The 19,063-nt window shown below is 37.0% G+C and overlaps 1 protein-coding gene across 1 annotated transcript in view; it reads right to left on the reverse strand.

Moving 5' to 3' along the window:
* Positions 1–19,063, reverse strand: part of AMBN (ameloblastin) — a 39,852-nt gene that overhangs the window by 10,764 nt on the left and 10,025 nt on the right. The window contains exons 3-6 of the mRNA XM_025922142.2: positions 10,194–10,388; positions 5,727–5,822; positions 4,947–4,952; positions 803–871 (exon numbers count right to left, since the gene is read on the reverse strand). Of these exons, the coding sequence (XP_025777927.2) occupies positions 803–871; positions 4,947–4,952; positions 5,727–5,822; positions 10,194–10,388 (366 nt within the window). The remainder of the gene's footprint in view (positions 1–802; positions 872–4,946; positions 4,953–5,726; positions 5,823–10,193; positions 10,389–19,063) is intronic.

Consider the following 19,063-nt stretch of genomic DNA (forward strand, 5'->3'; position numbering starts at 1 on the left):
TTTATTTAAGTCCAACTATGAGTTCCTCAAGACAAGAGATCATGTCAAACTTACGTTTGTGGCTCCAATGCCCAGCACATTGCTGGATACATGTCAGGTGTTCGGTCAATATTTGCCAAATGCATATGGCAGCAGAACAAAGTCTCCATGAAAATAGAAACACATACTATTGGCTGGTAGAGTTCAGTACCCAGAGGATTGTATTCATGAGATCATATCAACATATGTTAGAATGAGCCAGGTATAGGACCATAACATACAATTAGCCCCATTGCCATAGCATGTTTTGATTTAAGAAACTTCAACTCTCAGTCATATAGTATCTCCCCCATGAGGCAAATCTGTTGGTTAATTACTTAATTACTAGCTTCAAATGGAATTACTTAGCTCTGTTTTGTAACCATCATAATTTGGCTAATATTATTCTTTTAAAAATGAAGAAAATGGACTTTCCTTTTTTGGAGAAATTTCTTCTCCATTTCAATTGCACAACGGCAGCAAGTGGTTATAATAAAATTGTGCCATGGCATTGCAGAGGCTACATAAGTCTTTTATATTTGAATGAATGGAATAAGACTTCAAAATTTTCTTCAGAATATTTTAATATCTTTTTGAATAAAAAAATTACATTGACCTACTGCTTTCAGATGGTAAGCTGATATCTGGACACCTATGACCTTTGACTCAGTAGGAACTCTACCACTGGATTAATTCAAATGAGTCCATGCATGAACTTTAGACCATGTCCTTCGGTACTGTTTAGCATCCAAGAATCTAGAATATCTAGAAAACTATGACTTACCGGCACTGCGGAACTCATTTCCAGGAGGCAAAAGATCAGTATTAGGTCCTTCATTTTGGAAAGTGGGATCTGAAACAGAATTGGGTTGGAGAATTAAATCAGATGAATTTTTATTTCAGAATGGTTAAAAGGCAATGTTTCAAATGAGCCACATCTCTGTTCTTCCAAAACAATCAGTTTCAAGAAAACAGAAATAAAAATAAAACACAATTAAATATTTCTAAACTTATTTATGCTTACTAGTTTTTGGAATGAATTGACAATCAATTAAAAAATATCTAAGTGATTTTTTTTTATGGAGTTACAACCTAAATGAACATATAGGAACAACCTTTGTGCTGTGTTCTTTAACTGCTGTGTTTCATTTCATAAAATGAATTATGAATTTGAAAATCCGTTCCATTATGTGAAATTTTGGTCTATTAAGTATCATTCACAGGATGTTATACTTTCTCTCCAGAGCACATTTTGAAATGCATTTGAAATATAATACAATGATTATTTTATAGCAAACCTTTATTTGCAGATATATTAGAATGTATCACTCTATGTTTCAGTTATCCAGATAAACATAACAAAACTTATCTTTTAAAAAACAAGAATGAGGGATGCCTGGGTGGCTTAGTTGGTTGAGTGTCTGACTTCGGCTCAGGTCATGATCTTCCAGGTGAAGCCCGACATCAGGCTCACTGCTGTCAGTGAAGAGTCTGCTTCAGATCCTCTGTCCCCCTTTTTCTCTGCCCCTCCCCCACTTGTACTCTCCCCCAAAATAAATAAATATTAAAAAAGTAAGAATGAACTGAATATTTTAAATGCCTTTGATATTAGTGGGAAATATGTCTCAAAACTGAGTTTTCCTTTTTCTAAAATGAATTATCTCTTTAAGTTTATTCTAGAAGTTGAAAAGCCTCTTTACTTTTATATGAACAGAAATCTGCCTACCCAAGAAATTTGCTTGTCTTCTAATGCCTTTCTAAATTAGGCGCTGTCACTAATAATCACAAATAGTAAAAAAAAAAAAAAAAAGAAAGAAAGAAAAAAAAAGAAAAAGAAAAAGAAAAAAAAGTCTATAGATTAGTCTTTTTTCTTAGCTGGTAAGATATTAGGCATGTCTTCTCTGGAACATGCTAATGGTTTACAATAAACTATTATTCAGCTTCTGGTGACAAACAAAAATCCTCTGTATAAAAGCTACTTGGAGATAGGAAAAAAGAACTTATAGGAATCACATGGAAATCATAAAATCACATTTTACCTTCAATGTTGACATGCACTGTGTTCTCAGGGCCTGGTGATGCCAACCAAGACAGTTCTAAGAAAAGAAGATTAAAATTTTTTCTGGTCTGTGCCTAGGACTCGCTCTGTATCTCTCATTCAGGGAAGACCAGAAACCTTTATTTAAAGCGCCAATCCACCAATCAAAGTGAAGCAAAATGGGGAAAAAAACCAAACTCTGCTCCTGTAATTTAGCCCACACCCTTTTATTGCATGCAAGGACATTGGCCCAGTAGAGTCTCATTATTTTTAATTGTAAACCAACCCTTGTATTTATTCAGAGAACTCAATTGCAGGGAGGACAGTAAAGGAATAATGGACATAAGCTCTGAAGACAATCATTTTGGTGAGCTGAAGGAAATATATGTAAAATAGGTGCAAAATTAACCATTATCTATTTTGTTCAGGTTTTTATCTGCAGATAAAGCTAGTGACCCAGTGCCAACATTCTCAAGATTTTCACCCTCATACTTGTTATAGTAAATGTATCTTCCCTCCCTTACCCCAACACTCTAGAAGGAAACATAACATAATGTTCTGAGATTGAAAGAGAAAATGAAAATATTAGATGGATAATGAGTACATTATAATGTTTTCCTCAGAATTTCCTAGATAGTTTTTTATCTGAAGATAATAGACTAGAGTTAGCCAAGCTTTTGTTAAGAAATTTTAATTGGACCCTCTGAGAGAATCACTTCAGGTAAACCTTTGGTGCATGTGCTTTGGGGAAAGAGGGACATAAGTCAAAACATTCTCCGTGAACCAATCAGGTCAATGGGCACTAGTTTCATTTCACTCTTTATTTTATTTTTTTTTTAAGATTAAAAAGATGCTTATTTATTTTTGAGAGAGAGAGAGAGAGGAGGAAGGGGGGAGAGAGAGAGAGAGAGAGAGAGAGAGATTGAGAGAGAGGAGCACAGGATCTAAAGTGGACTCTGTACTGACAGCAGAGAGCCTGATGCAGGGGTCAAACTCATGAACTGTGAGATCATGACCTGAGTTGAAGTCAGATGCTTAGCAGAGTGAGCCACTCAGGCACCCTTATCTCAATCTTTAGATAGACTTATTTTCAGGCATTCAGTACCAAGCCAGGTTAGTCATATCTGTGTCACTTAAAAGGCTAATGTCAACATGGATGAGTTTTTCTCCAGGAACAGATAAAGATGTCTTGGATGTGGATTGGACTTTAACTGCTTTTGTTATTTCTCTGCCCCTCCTTATCTTTCCAAAGGTGTGATTTCAGATGTGGTAGGGGTAAGAATTTAAGATTGGTTTCCTAAGAAGGGATGAGTCAGTATACTCTTTAGGGGAATAGGGATCTTACCAATTACAGGGAACACCGAGGAAGCTGGTATTTTGGAGAAAAGATGTCTTCATACCTAAGTGTAGGCTTAACATCTTCAAATAATGATATCCAAGAAATTGTTCCTGATAAAACCCATTTCCTATTGATAACAGAATTATTTTTAGGATGTAAAGAAATAAGGAATGTAAATATGTTTTGTAAATAATAAAATGTTTTTGCAAAAAAAGTATTATTTTTGACCCTACCTTTCCCATTTGTCTCTATTCCAGCTCTGGTGCTTGATCAAGTCCTCTAATCTCTCTGAGCCCTAGTTCCTTCCTTTGTTATATAAAGATGATTATTTACGACCATAGGTTTGTTTTGAAGATTTGGTGAGATGATAAAGATACAGCGGCTGCCATATAGTGGGTGTTCAGTAAGTGGGTGATTTGTTCTTTGAGTGGGAGAGGCTACATGAAACACCACAGAGACACTGTGTGTGTGTGTGTGTGTGTGTGTGTGTGTGTGTGTGTGTGTGTGTGTATGTGTGTGTGTGTGCGTTAAAAAAGAGGAGCAGTGGCAGTTAGGTGTATGAGTTCCAAAGAGGGTAGAGAAGGGACTTGATGGAAGGCATTTTGTTTGCATAGAAATTGATGCTGAATCCATGGGATTAAGCTTCCTAGTTGACTGTTAACCAGGAAAATGGGATGTGTGTGAATATGTCTTTTACAGTTTATGAGCATGATCATGATAGGCTAATTATGATGTTTTCATAGAATTCATATATTCTGCCTTTCTCTTAAGCCAAATACTTAATATACTATAAATGATGTTGCTTCTACCCTTTAAAAATGACCTTCACACTCAGTCCTGGATTACTGTCTTCCAGATGTTTGCGTTAGTTTCTTTCTCCTCCACTTTCCTGCATACCCACGTCAATTTATCTTCCTAAAATATTGGTTTCAACATTTCACAGCTCCGCTCAAAAACTTTTCAAGGACCCCTAAAGCTATAATGTAAATTTCACCCTCTATAACTAGACAGTCAAATTAACATGTCCATTCACCTTTCCAATTTCATCTCCCATTTTATGCAAGACTGTACATTGGGATAGTAATCATGATTGTTGTAATCAGTTGAAGTAAACATTTTGCATCTGGTCAACAGCTTTTTTAAAAAATCTTTTAATGTTTATTTTTGAGACAGAAGAGAGAGACAGAATGAGAGTGGAGGGGGGCGGGCAGAGAGAGAGGGAATCAGAATCAGAAGCAGGCTCCAGGCTCTGAGCTGTCAGCACAGCTGACATGCAGGGCTCAAATTCATGGACCGCGAGATCATGACCTGAGCCAAAGTCGGACCCTTAACCGACAGAGTCACCCAGCCGCCCCAAGTCAACAGCTTTCTATTTTTGACTTATGTTACTGGGAAAGTTAGCAAACATAATCCTAATACATCCTAATTAAAAGGAATTTAATTACAAAAATCTGTAAATTAGCCTGAGCATATCAGTGTGTAGCAGTGATGATAGACATTAAGGAACTACTACAGCTGATGGCTACTATGTCATGTTGATCAAGACCATACCTTTACCTAAAAAAAATGAGAGTAACAAATTAAAAAAAATGCTGTGTCCGGAGTATAGCAAAAATAAAAAAGCTCAGAATGGCAGAAGATCTGAGATACATGAGGGGACATGTACAGAAAAACTTATAAAGAAAAAGCTAGATAAAGAAGATCCTGTGGAAAATGTCAGTACAGTAGCTGGATCACAGCTTTTGAAAACCCTGCCATGACATTAATCATGTGATACTGGGTGAGCCACTCAACTTGAATATATACAGTATTTTTGTATAATTATTTAATCTGTGAAATGTGGTCTACCATAGGATGGCATTAATTTAATTTAATGTATTTAAGTTAAGCATATTAATGAATATTAAGTGCTCAGCACACTATTTGGTATGCAGAAAATATTCAGTGATCATGAGTTATTGTTCTTGTTGAAATAAAGAAATCTATGGTGCATATCTACTTCATATTGGACTATGGGCCTTGGCTGTGACTATTCTAGCCACCAAAGGCAGTTATGTTAGTTATAACAACGAACTAAAATGTATCATTCTTATGATTTTAATTGCTAATGAGCATGTTGATTGCATGGGACAAAACATGGACTTTAATTTTTGCTTTGTTCTCACACATGGTCCCTTTCAACCTTCGACTCCAGCCAGACTTGTTTACTCAGTCTCTCCAGAATGTTCCATGGTTTGTCTCTTCTTGAGGCTTTTATTGAACCTTTCTCTCCGCCTAAACTCTTTTCTTATCTCTTCACAGCTTGTTTTCAAAGTTCCAGTCCATTTTTACCTCTTTGGTGACTCTTTCCCCCACCATTCCACTCCACTGTGATGTTCTCTTCTCTGACTCCAAATATTTGTCAGTCATTCGACAACCATTCATACACTACATTGTGACAAATTGCTTGTTATAGATCTTCACGTTTTACTTTGCACATGATCTTCTAATTTTTTGGATAGATTATCATATTTTTTCAAACACATAAAATATTCCTGCGGGAACAGAAATCACTCATTCCACTAAGTTGTATCCTTTGACGTTATATTCACATTATAATGGGTAATATTTGGATAGTATTTACTGTGGGCAGGCATTATTTTAGTGTTCTACATATATTAATTTATTTAATCCTCCAAATGACTTTTTGAAGAAGATACTATTCTCCCCTTTTTATACAAAGAGAAAACTGATCTACAGAGAGGTGAACTAAATTACCCAAAATGACAGTTAGTGAGTGGTGGGACCAGAATTTAGACACAGGCATCTTGCTCTTATGCACCATGCCAGAATGAATGAGTCATTCAATAGTAGATGACATTGATCAATCAATCATTGCTAGATACAAAGGAGTATAATACAGTACACCTACTTGTCAGAAATTTATCAGCAAATAACTCAAGAGAAATACACAAAAATCGTTAATGAGACATATAGCAAACCAACAATAATTTAATTAAAAAGCCTATATAATATCAAAAAGGATGGTCCCACATGGATTAACTGCTAAAATAATAATGCTATAGAACAGTGATTCTCAATTAGGGATGATTTTGCCCCAACACGGAACATGTCTGGGGGACAAGAGGCTACTTCTGGTGGTTACAGTTTGCTGGCAGGGAAGGGGGGGTGGAATTTGTTAGTGGCATCTAGTGAGTAGAGACCAGAGATGCTGCTAAACATCCTAAAATGTACAGGAAAGCCCCTCACAAAAACAAGTATCCAGCCTGAGATGTCAATAGTTGTGAGGTTGGGAAACTGCTGAAAGAAGAATGCTCTAAACTTTTTGAGGTTGGAGAAATCCTTTGAGGCTTTGGGGTCAGGTATGAGGAGGATAGGTTCATGCTGAGCCTTGAGGGAAGGCTATTTGTCAAAATGCCCAATCAGTAGCTGATGACTGAATCAATTGGTAAGTATTAAGTTTTCCAGGGAAAGAATCTGATGGGGTGTCATGCATTAAGCTGGAATGGAAGAAGAGTGGAAAGTATGGTCATGTCAAGGAAGGCCGTTTTAAAGTTGATTTTGTATGTTGGCATAATAAAAGGAATAATAAAATTTTCATGGATCTTACACTAATGTCTACTGTATATAATATTAATAGGTTATTTTATTGACCACTTAACATGTACCACATGCTGTGCTTTACATTTTTTCTTAGTTCATCTTCATGATGCACTTCATTTTATCATGAGATAAATACTGTGATGACTGGGATTTAGAAAGGATAGAATGTCCTTTGGGAGTCAATCTCCAAAGACCATATTCTTGACTGCTAGGCCACCACATTGACTGTTATTATTTAAGGTTTTGTAGAGCCCATTATCATGTTGGTTTGGGATAATGTTTATATCTGATTTTTTTAATTTAATTTAATTTTTTATTTTTTAAAATTTACATACAAATTAGTTAGCATATAGTGCAACAATAATTTCAGGAGTAGATTGCTTAGTGCCCATGACCCATTTAGCTCATATCCCTTCCCACACCCCCTCCCATAACTCTCAGTTTGTTCTCCATATTTATGAGTCTCTTCTGTTTTGTCCCCCTCCCTGTGTTTATATGATTTTTGTTTCCCTTCCCTTATGTTCATCTGTTTTGTCTCTTAAAATCCTCATATAAGTGAAGTCATATGATTTTTGTCTTTCTCTGACTGACTAATTTCACTTAGCATAATATCCTCCAGTTCCATCCACGTAGTTGCAAATGGCAAGATTTCATTCTTTTTTGATTGCCACGTAATACTCCATTGTGTGTGTGTGTGTGTATATATATATATATATATATATATATATATATATATATATGCCACATCTTCTTTATCCATTCATCCATCGATGGACATTTGGGATCTTTCCATACTTTGGCTATTGTTGATGGTGCTGCTATAAACGTTGGGGTGCATGTGTCCCTTCAAAAGAGCATACCTGTATCCCTTGGATAAATGCCTAGTAGTGCAATTGCTGGGTCGTAGGGTAGTTCTATTTTTAGTTTTTTGAGGAACCTCCATACTGTTTTCCAGAGTGGCTGCACCAGCTTGCATTCCCAGGTCTGATTTTTAATCTTACAAAATATGGAAAATGAATTTTTGTGAAATCTATTAATACTTGTTACCATATAGTCTTATAGCATTGGAATCAAATTTGAATTATTTTCCCTCTAATAATATAGTGAAAGTTATTTTGAAAACTGCAGACAATATCAGAAATTAGTATTTTTATTGGCTTCTATTTGTTTCATAATCAAGAGCAATAACCAGAAAAATAACATGGTGATGGTAATAATTACATGAATAAAAAGAAAGACATATTAGATAGGATTTTACTACCTTATCAAATGATTTCATTTTTTTCTCTGACAGTACTTACACATGTTAGATTCATATTCAGCATAGTTATGATGATAGTGTAGGTATAATTTTATATTAGGCTTTAGGCTCTATAAATATTAATTAGCTACAGGGATAAATCTTATATTTTAAATTATGTGAGTAGTAGCTCCTCAGACTGATGCTCAAGACTCCTTTTTATTTTTTTAATTTTTTTCCATGTAAACTTCATGCCTAGCACAGAACCCAGACTTGAATTCATAACCCTGAGATCAATACCTGAGCTGAGATCAAGAGTCAGATGCTTAACCAACTAAGCCACCCAGGTGTCTCAAGACTCTTATTTTTTTTTTAAGATTTTTAAAAAATGTTTATTTTTGAGAGAGAGAGAGAGCGAGTAAGTGTGAGCAGGGGAGGGGCAGAGAGAGACACAGAATCTGAAGCAGGCTCCAGGCTCTGAGCTGTCAGCACAGAGCCCCATGTGGGGCTTGAACTCATGAACCACAAGATCATGACCTGAGCTGAAGTCGCATGCTTAACTGACTGAGCCACCCAGGTGCTCCAAGACTCTAATTTTTTGGTCTTTCATTGTTTCTAATTTTTCACCATAGATATTTTGGTTAGTAAATATTTTAAAAAATTATATTTTGAATTATTTTCTTAGTATAATTTACCATGAATATGATTCCTTGTTCAAAGCATGCATAATTGTATGACTTTTTAAAAATTTTATTTTTAATGTTTATTTTTGAGAGAGAGAGAGAGAGAGAGAGAGACAGCATGAGTAGGGGAGGCACAGAGAGAGGGAGACACAGAATCCGAAGTAGGCTCCAGGCTCTGAGCTGTCAACACAGAGCTTGATGCGGGGCTTGAACCCATAGAGGTGTGAGATCATGACCTGAGCTGAAGTCTGCCGCTTAACTAACTGAGCCACCCAGGCACCCCTTGACTCTTGATAAGTATTGCTGGATTATCTAAGTTGATATGCTACCAGCAACGTATGTATAGCAATTCACTTGTCAGAATTTGTTCACCTAATTAATATTTTCCCATCATTTAATAGGTGTAATACAGTGTTTTGTGGTGGGTTTTGTTGTTGTTTTTGCTTTATATTTTTATTGATTGAAGTATAATTGACATGAGACATTATATTAGTTTCAGGTATACAATGTAATGATTTGACATTTGCATATATTGCAAATGATCACCATGAGAAATTTAGTTAATATCTGTCACCATAGTTACATTTTTTTCTTGTGATGATAACTTGGTGCCTTCTTTTTTTTAACAAAGAAGTTGAATGTTTTATTATTAAACTATTTATCTTCCTGTTGCTTCACCATATAAAAATAGCACCAGCAAGCACAGTATATTGCACAGCTAAGATAGTATCATTCTTTATCTGATACTATACAACTAACAAACCTTTCTCCACTGCCAGTTACTTCCAATGGACTGGTCATTTAAGTATTTTGACCCTAATTCAAGGTTAGATGTAAGCAAGTTACAATATTCCCTAAGGCTTAAAAGTCATCCTTGAATTACAAAATTTTTATTCTTTTTATTTTTTGAATTACATAATTTTTATAACTAGTTTTTGACCACAGGCAATTTCAGGATTCTGAATATTGTAACTGGAGCCTAGCCTAAAAATCATAGGGTGTTGCAAAAAAGATGCATATTGTGTTTATCTTAATCATAAGTTAAGGGGTGTTTCCTTTCATTAGCATTGTTGCAAGTAGTTTCTTTTTCCACTGGTACTGCTAAAAATTGCTATTTTAAATGCTCTATGCACCAGTAATTTAAAACAACTACGCTAGATTAAGTTGTTTGATACTAGTTTATTTAGGGGTTCCATTTTCACTACTCAATAGATTTTACATGTGTCTCACCAGTTCTGAAGGATTACTGAGTGTTATCTTGATCAGTCAGACATCTTGATAGCAAAATTTGTTGACAAGTGCTGGATTTTCCTCAAGAACTTCATTAATTTCAGTTACTTCTCCTGATGGAGGAGAATAGAGTTCACTAGCAGCTTTCACACATTCCAATGCACCACACTCATCTTGTTCGTTCAGTGTGGTCCCAGCTTCAGGCAGGCTACAGTAAACAACCTCTCCCAAAGCTTCCTGTGCAAAATTGCTGATTCCCACTGTTCTGATACCATTTTTCTGTTGTTATCCATTCATGTCTGTCTGTCAATTTATGCGGGGAGAGCAGAGCTTGCAGCGTCCTCAGGAAGCGCTTACCCTCAGCCCCCAGGGCCAGGGCAAGAAGGGGTGTGGTGGTGCGGAGGCTGCGCCCTGGAGGCAGGCTTGGGCCTGCACGCCCAGCACCTCTCCCCCTGTTCCCAGAGGTGTTTTAATTTACATTTCTTTGATCACGATCAAGTTTAAATATTTTCCTCACCTATTTATTTACCACCGTATTTCCACTTTTTGTATTCATGTTTTTGCTTATTAGCCACAGGAAATTGATGTTCTTATTAACTTGTGTTTCTATATATCAAGAAACATTTATTTCTTTAATTATTTTTTTAATTTTGTAACATAATTTATCGTCAAATTGGCTTCCATACAACACCCAGTGCAAGGACCATTTATTATACAACACTTTATATAGCATAGAGATTAATTTCTTGCCATGTTTGATGTAAATTTTTTTGATAGACATTAAAATATAGGTAAGTTAAGATGTCTTTCATATAAAGGCTTTATATTTCACAGTGATTTCTTGCTGTTATACTTTGTATACACGTAGAATCACACTGAGCTCAGTTTCTATCCCTTTTGCCTTCTCTGCATGGTGGATTCCAAAGTCACATACCTGGACTGACCGTGAATAAATTTGCATTGATCCTTTGCAAACAAGGGAGTTTATAGCAGAAGTATGTGCAACGGATACAGCAGTTCTTGGCAGCTTGCCAAGTAACACCAGCTTGCTTTGTATATGAAAATGATGTTTCATTTGTTTCTCTTCTGGATTATTACCTGCCAGGTGATAGCCATTATAAACCCACTTCACAAGGACTTTTGGAAGAATGGGAGAGTTGACCACAAGTTAATACAGAATGACTTCAGGTCTTCACACATTGACCTTATGTGATGACATCAGAGTCAGTTTTACTGTAGAAATGGCAATTTTTCCCCCTGCTCAGAAGAAGTCTCTGGTGTATATAATTAGAAAGCAAGTCAGGAAACATATCCTGTGCTAGTCAGTTGCTCAGTTTGTTGAAGAAGATTTATTAAAGGCTTACTACAAACAGAATATCATATTAAATTTAATGACAATAAAGAGATACCCAAGCTCCTGTTCCTCAAAAATGTCATAGTCTAGTTAAAGACACCATACTTGACACTGACACATGAATTAGCCTTATTATGAAAAGGCTTATCATGTAAAAGAAGATAAGGTACAGAGTGCTTAATTGCTAACAACGTGGGCTCTGGGGTCAGCATGGTCAGGCTGGGATAGAGATTCATAATTCTCTAGCTGTGTGTCTTGGGCAATTCCAATAAAGGAATCTACATAGGAGTAAATGAACAGTGTCTGGTACATTGCAAGCATGCAAATAATGCAAATTATTGATGTAACATGAATGTTAAAGGGATGTCATATAAGGAGGTTATTAGAATGGGAGAGAATTATAGAAGCAGTCTTGCAGAAAGTGAGCTTTAAAACTAGGATTGCAGGGGTACCTGGGTGGCTCAGTCTGTTAAGCGTCTGACTCTGGGTTTCAGCTCAGGTCATGATCCCATAGTTCATGTGTTGGGGGCTCTGCACTGATGGTGGGGAGCCTGCTTGGGCTTCTCTGTCTTCTTCTCTCTCTGCCCCTCCCCCCCCTCAAAAATAAATAAACATTAAAAAACCCCTAAGATTGCAGATAAAGAATACAGACTGACAGTAATAAGGTGAAAGACCTTTCCATATTGAAGGAATGACCAATGAAAAGAAATTAACTGGTTGCATTGAAGGTGAGAGACAAGCAGATTGGCAGAAGTTAAGTGATACTCAGGAATCTAGTGAAAAATGTATCCAATTGATAGGATGTGATATGATCATGATGCCAAACATACTGAACCTTGGTTTTTCCTTTAAGAAAATGAATAAGGTAATAACTGCCTAGGGGAACAGTGAGGCAAATTAGCTCCTTTTCTTTTCTTTTTCTTTTTTCTTTCTTTCTTTTTTTTTTTTGTTTGCATATAAGTTACTTATAGCCAAAGGCTGATACCATGAAAATGAAAACTTTTATCCTAGCTTTTGAATCTTTTTTGTTCTCGAAGGTGTAAAAATCCTATACTTGGATACATACATTAAAAAGCTAATGTATATGAGAAGAATAGATTATATTTATTAAGTCTTTTCTATGTTCAAGGCCCTGGACGTTTATTTCATTTTTTACTTATAACAACTCCATAAGGCAGATACTATTATTGTCAACATTTTATAGATGAAAAAAACTGAGTTCAGTGGGATTGAGTAATTTGCCCAAAGTCACACAGCTAGTAAGTGGCAATCTGGATTTAATGCTGATCTGTCTGAAGCTGGAGCCAAATTGTACCAAACATTTAACATTTCTCAATGAAAAGGAGCTGAACATAAAAAATGAATTATTATTAACTGGATGTTTGAATTTCATTGCAGCCTAAATGAGAGGTTGAAATTGCTCACGCATTCAACAATTGAGCATCTAATGTGTACCAGGCACTGTTCTTGGCACTGAGGTACCAAAGTGACCAAATCTGACAAAACCCCCTCATGGAGCTCACTTACTAGTGGGGGAGAGAGTCAGTAAACAAGGTGGATAGGTAACATGTGTAGTCTGGTAAGTGCCAAGGAGAAAGAATTAAGCAGGAAAGGGGCATAGAAATTGTTAGGAGTGTGTGTTGAAACTTTAGGTAGGGTGGCCATGGAAGGACTCATTGTGAAGAGACCACATGAGAAAGAAATGAGGGAGAAGTCCATTCTAGGCAGAGGAACAGCCTGTGCACAGACAGAATGTTCCAGATGTGTGTAAAGATTGGTGAATGAGCCCAGTGAGGGCTGAATGACAGAGTTGTGAGAGATGAAATCAGGTAGGATCTCATAGGTCACGGTCAGGGCTTTGGCTTTTACTCCAAGTGAAGTAGGAAACCAGGGAGAGGTTTTGAGCAGAGGAGGGGTGTGATCTGATCTTGTAATGGGACAATTCTGGCCAGGTTCAAGAGACTGAAAGGGGCCAAAGGCAGGAGCACAGAGACAAGTTAGGAGAGACTGCAGTAATCCAGGCAAGAGATGGTGGTGTCTTGGATCATAATAGTAGCAGTGAAAGGGGTGAAACATGGCTAGACTCTGGATATTTTTCGAGGTAAACCTTAGAATTTACAGAGTAGATGTAGGATGTGAGAGAATTAAAGGGATCAAGCAAAGGGTAGCATAATATTTATCCAGTGGATTTATACCTCACTAGTTCAAGTGTCATTTATCTTTATTTCTTAAAAACCTTTTTTAGCGTTTATTTAATTTTGAGAGAGTGTGAGCAGGGGAGGGGCAGAGAGAGAGGGAGACACAGAATCTGAAGCAGACTCCAGGCTCTGAGCAGTCAGTGCAGGGCCCGATGTGGGGCTCCAACTCATGAGCCGTGATATCATGACCCGAGCTAAAGTCAGACGCTTAATCACTTAACTGACTTAGCCACCCAGGCACCCTAAGTGTCATTATCTTTAAATGCAGCTATTTATAGCATATTCAAGAACTCAGAAATAAGCAAAAAATTCTTCAAAGCCACCCAGACAGCACATAGTGCTAAAGCTCATGTCCTTCCAAGAGATATTTTTAGTTCCTTTTTATTCTAATTTAAGTTACAGTTCAAATAAACATCATCATTTTATCATTTTTAGATCATAAGAAATTCAGAAGGAATGGAGAGATTATTTCCAGTTTTAGAAACCCTTATAGTGACCAGAAATAATAGCTGAGACCAAGAACAAAGGTAAAATACAAACAAAGCCAAAACATAAAAAACCATAGCCTGAGGACACAGAATCTAATGTTTCATAATGCTTGAGAAGCCTCTGTTAAAATAGGAATGCACATTTTTAATGGTCATTGTACCGTTATAATTAGGTCAGGTAATGTTTTTATCTTTTCATCTAGAGAGGTCAAATTACCGATGTTTTGCCTCTAAAATAATGGAATGTATTGGGGTTCTTTATCCTTATCACTTTCGAGGGCACGCACAGCAATATTCTGGTAGATAAAAAGAGCTCTGGGCTTGAATTATGATCTCCTTTCCTTCCCTGCAGAGCTGGCTTAACAAACCAGAAGAAAATTATGAGGCCTTTTTTTACTCCCCCTTCCTTTAAAATTGGAACCTAGAGCAAGCATGTCGGCAAATTCCCTGTTTTCTTTGTTCTGAGTCCCTTACTGATACATTCTATTTTTTATTTTATTTTATTTTATTTTATTTTATTTTATTTTATTTTATTTTATTTTTTATTTTTTTATTTTTTTAGAGAGGAGAGTGAACACAAGCAGAGGAGAGGGCAGAAGGAGAGAGAGGGAGAGAGAGAACCTGAAGCAGGCTCCATGCTCGGCTCAGAGCCCGACGTTGGGCTTGATCCCATGACTCTGGGATCATGACCTGAGCCAAAATCAAGACCTGGGTGCTCAACTGAGTCACCCAGGTGTACTATCTTATTAGCTCATTCTAAAGGCTCACACGTGCCCCAGAGACTCCTAAGACCAAATTCTTTCAAATCTTTCAGTTTTAGGTCAATAACTGTAGACTAATAAGCCACAAAAATTTCTAGCTCAAAAGCCTATCCACACTGCTTTGAATTTGAAAGGTGGAACTTTGCCCCTTCTTCACATTTCTCCATTTTCCAAAACTCATTTCTCAATTAGTTGAGGTGAGTAGAGCAGGAAGTGGATCCACCTGAAAATTCACTTGTGTGGAGGAGCTCATTCTCTGATAAGCCCAAGGAATGGAGCATTATGGGTTATATAATGGATATGAAGACTTATGGCGCACACAACTACTTATTTCAGATTTAATTTTAATTTGGGTTACAGAGAAGTAAATTTCTGAGAAGTGATTTCAACTGTTTCTAGGCAGATGTGGATTAGAGCAGGAATTGAGGAATCTTACTGTTACACTGAGACACTGTGTTTCACAGGGTGTATGAGAATGTTGGGTCACATAATTAAAATTTTTTCAAAAGTTTCCTGACCATAGGAGTCTTCATAGGGATGAAGAGTTTGGAGAATTTTACTGAGTTTTAGATGGATCAAGGTAATGTTTGGTTGATGTTGGCCTCTAAACTGACTGATCTGCAAGTGTAAGAATGACTTTTTCCAGAAAGCAGCTAGGATTTCTTATTCAGACAAGACAAAGATCCTGTTGCTCTCCTTCTGTTGTCTCAGCATTTCTGGCTGAAACACAGAAGTGCAAAGAGATACATAACTGCAGGCAAAAATAATAGAGGAAGTACACATGATGAATCACAGGTTATTTGCTCCTCTAACCAGCAGGATGTATTTATCCTTGACTGGTTGTGCTGTGCTTTCCAGGATGTAATAAAATCTAGCACAGAATGAGGGGGGCAGGGGACAACTATCTATTAGAATCTACTTTTACTCTATGCCTTGTACTTTTCCATATTACTATATTTATTCTTCGCAGGAACCCCAGAAGGCAGGTATTGTTATGATCCCTGTTGTTTGGATATAGAAATAAGCATCAAGGAGCTCATGGCCATGCAGGTAAATTGTAGAATCAAATTTCCAGTTTAGTCTGGGTCCAAAGCCCACAGCTCTCCCACTGTAGACATGTAGCTTGACTTAATAGGGTTTGCTTCAATATTTGTTAAAAAAATGACTTTTTGAAAAAATGAACTAATATCCAGCCACTCTGGCCACTGCAGACAGATCCGTCTGAGATGAAGGGAAAGGATAGACCTGCATTTACTCAAGGCATAGGGCAAAGATCCTTCGTCCTCAGTATCGTGTCTAAGTACATTCGAGTCACCTCTCCTTGTATTTTCTCATATCTATGTGAAACCAGATTGATCCTTCCATCCCCCTAGGAGAAGATGGGGTGGAAACAAGAAAGTAACATTTTATTAAATGTCTGCTAAATGATAGACAATGGACAGACACTTTTCTATGTTATTTCATGTAATACTCATATCAGCTTTATAAAGTAAGCGTTATTGTCACCATCTTTAGAAATGATAACACAGGCTCAGAAAGGCTAAGGAACTTTCCAAAGATACATATCTGAAAAGCATGTCAGAATTTGAATCCAGGTCAGTCTGATTCCCAAATTCATACATGCTATTATCACACTGCTCCTCCACAGGAAATTAGGCCTGAATGGGTTATATTAATACAACATTAGTTACTTTGACATTTTAATGTGCTTTGGATGTTGATTCATAATATTAATTCACAATATTAATTCATAGTAGTTGTTAAAACATAAGGAAGCCTAGACCCTTGCCTTAATTACTTTGATTTTGGTAATGGGTTCCTCTACAATTTTTTGAGAAAACAGAACAAAACAAGACAGTTTCTACTGCACTAAAGTGTGGAGTTGTAAGTATTGGTGTAAGTGTTCTGCACATGTGTGTGTTGTGTTGCCAAAGTGCTTTTTTCTGTAGGGTCTTCTCACTCATTTCTTAGCTGAACTTCATTATTTTTCCAATCCTTCAAGGCAACAAAACTTACTGATTTGTTTTGGAAGGGCTGGTTAGACTGGCAGTCTCTGATTAAAGACTCAGAGAAAATCACATTATGTTCAATCTACATTTATGTCTGATAGGCAATTTCTGAAGGTGTTTCTGGGGGTAATTACCCAGGGAAAATATAGGCTAGAGAAACCAAGAAATGGGTAGGCCATCTTTCCCCAAAAACCAAAGAAATGAGCATTATCAGAAAGTAAACCAGTAGAGTCAGCGTACCTTAAATTTTAGGGTTCTTGTGATTTAATTAAAACTGGCACTGTGTTTTAAAGAGCATGACCTAAAAATATTTGTTAGATAAATGTATATTAAGGAATTAGAAAATGTAAAGTTGCCACGTGGTTTCATTTCTCCAGATGATGTCTGTGGAAGTTGACTGTTGATAATGATTATAAATGATATAAACCAATAATAATGAATATTAATGGGCTCTTGAGATGTGCTAGGTGGACATGCATTGTTGGAAGTTCTAGAAAATAGCATCTATCCTTCCAAATGATAACAGTGACCAAAACTGGGGTGCAACAGAGCAAGCATCTCCTTATCGTCTATACCTGGCTGTCTTCCCTAGTGTATGTTACCTGCCTTGCTTGGGTAGGCCTTGTGGCCTTTGATGCCTGCTCTAACTCTTAAGAGCGTTTCACTGTAGTGTGTTGGATAAGTGGCTGAATTGTCTTTCTGCTCTGTCCCAGAGCTTACTACAGTGTAAAGTCTGTGGCTCACACTGTCATAAACCATAAGAACGAAATATGCTTCTTAATCAATGAAAGCAAAAGAGGAACAGATGCATTTTCAGGGCTCATGGAGATGGGATGTCATCCTGTACCTTGTAATTGCTCTGGCATCTGCTGGCAGCTTCAAGACTTTTAGGGCACTCTAGCTCTCTCTTTTAGTGGCAGTCACCTGTAGGGAGACACAGCTATTGCCTGTGCTGTGCTGAATGATTCAGCTGTTACTAACTGCGTCTCCTAAGTGTCCAGGGTAGATTTCCTGGGAGGACCTGATTCAACTAGTCATCTCTGCATATAGGAGGTCTTCACTGGGCAGAGCTTTGACTCAAGTCACTTTCATAGACTCTGGCCAGAAAAAGAACCCACCCCTAGTCCAATAAGTGGTGTCCAGGGAAGGAAGCAAGGTGAAAGGAGTAAAGCATGATTAAGGAAGACTTTCGAAGGGGATATAGGCCTGGCAGGCATTTTGAAGCTCCCAGAAGGGGTTATGACTGTCAGAATAAACTTGTTCAGACATTTAGGATTATTTTTAACACTGCAAAATTTAGTCCCACCAAAACTCTACAAAATACAATTCCTCTCATATTCAAATGAGGAGAAAAGCTTTCCAACCTGGGGATGGGCTTTATCCTTTTCTTTACCTCTCTTTTCTTTCAGATTTCTTTCAAAGAATTCCCTTGTAGAGAAAACTCCTGCTGAGGAAAGGATTGAAAACTAGACATGATATCTTGACAAAATGGTACTGTGAATCTGAAGATAAAATTCTGGGAAGTTCCATTCTAGGATTTCCTTTATGGCCGTCACCTTAATTGCATTCATTCTCATTCAGTTGTTTCCACATAATCTACAGTTAGTTACACCAGAATCCGTTTCATGGATTCAATTAAAGCATCATCTGGTCATTCACAAACACTCACTGGATGGTTTCTGTGAACTAGTCAGTGTGTTCTGATGCTGAGATTATGAAGCTGGCTAATCACAGTCCCTTTCTGCAAGGAGCTAACGGTTTGTGAGAGAGTCAAACATAAAGAACTAATTTGGTTTTATAAGTGTTATAGCAGAGGGATATGCCAAGAACTATGCTACCATGTACAGTTTAGAAGTTGCTTTATTTATTCTACCAGAATTTATTGAGTTCCAACTCTGTGCTAAATATAGTGCTGGGGGCTGTACGGCATGATAAATAATTTTGCCTTCTAGAAGCTAAGAGTCTAGTTGGAGAGAATAAAGCACACATGTACACACACCAATGATCAGCAGTGGTGGTTCAAGACAGTGTGAGATTAAAATCCAACTATTTATAGTAAATAGAGCCATAGTATTTCAGAGAAGAGATCTTCACAGGCAAGA

Source organism: Puma concolor, chromosome B1, assembly GCF_028749965.1.
Source record: "Puma concolor isolate L17-30 chromosome B1, mPumCon1.1.hap2, whole genome shotgun sequence".
Lineage (NCBI taxonomy): Eukaryota > Metazoa > Chordata > Mammalia > Carnivora > Felidae > Puma > Puma concolor.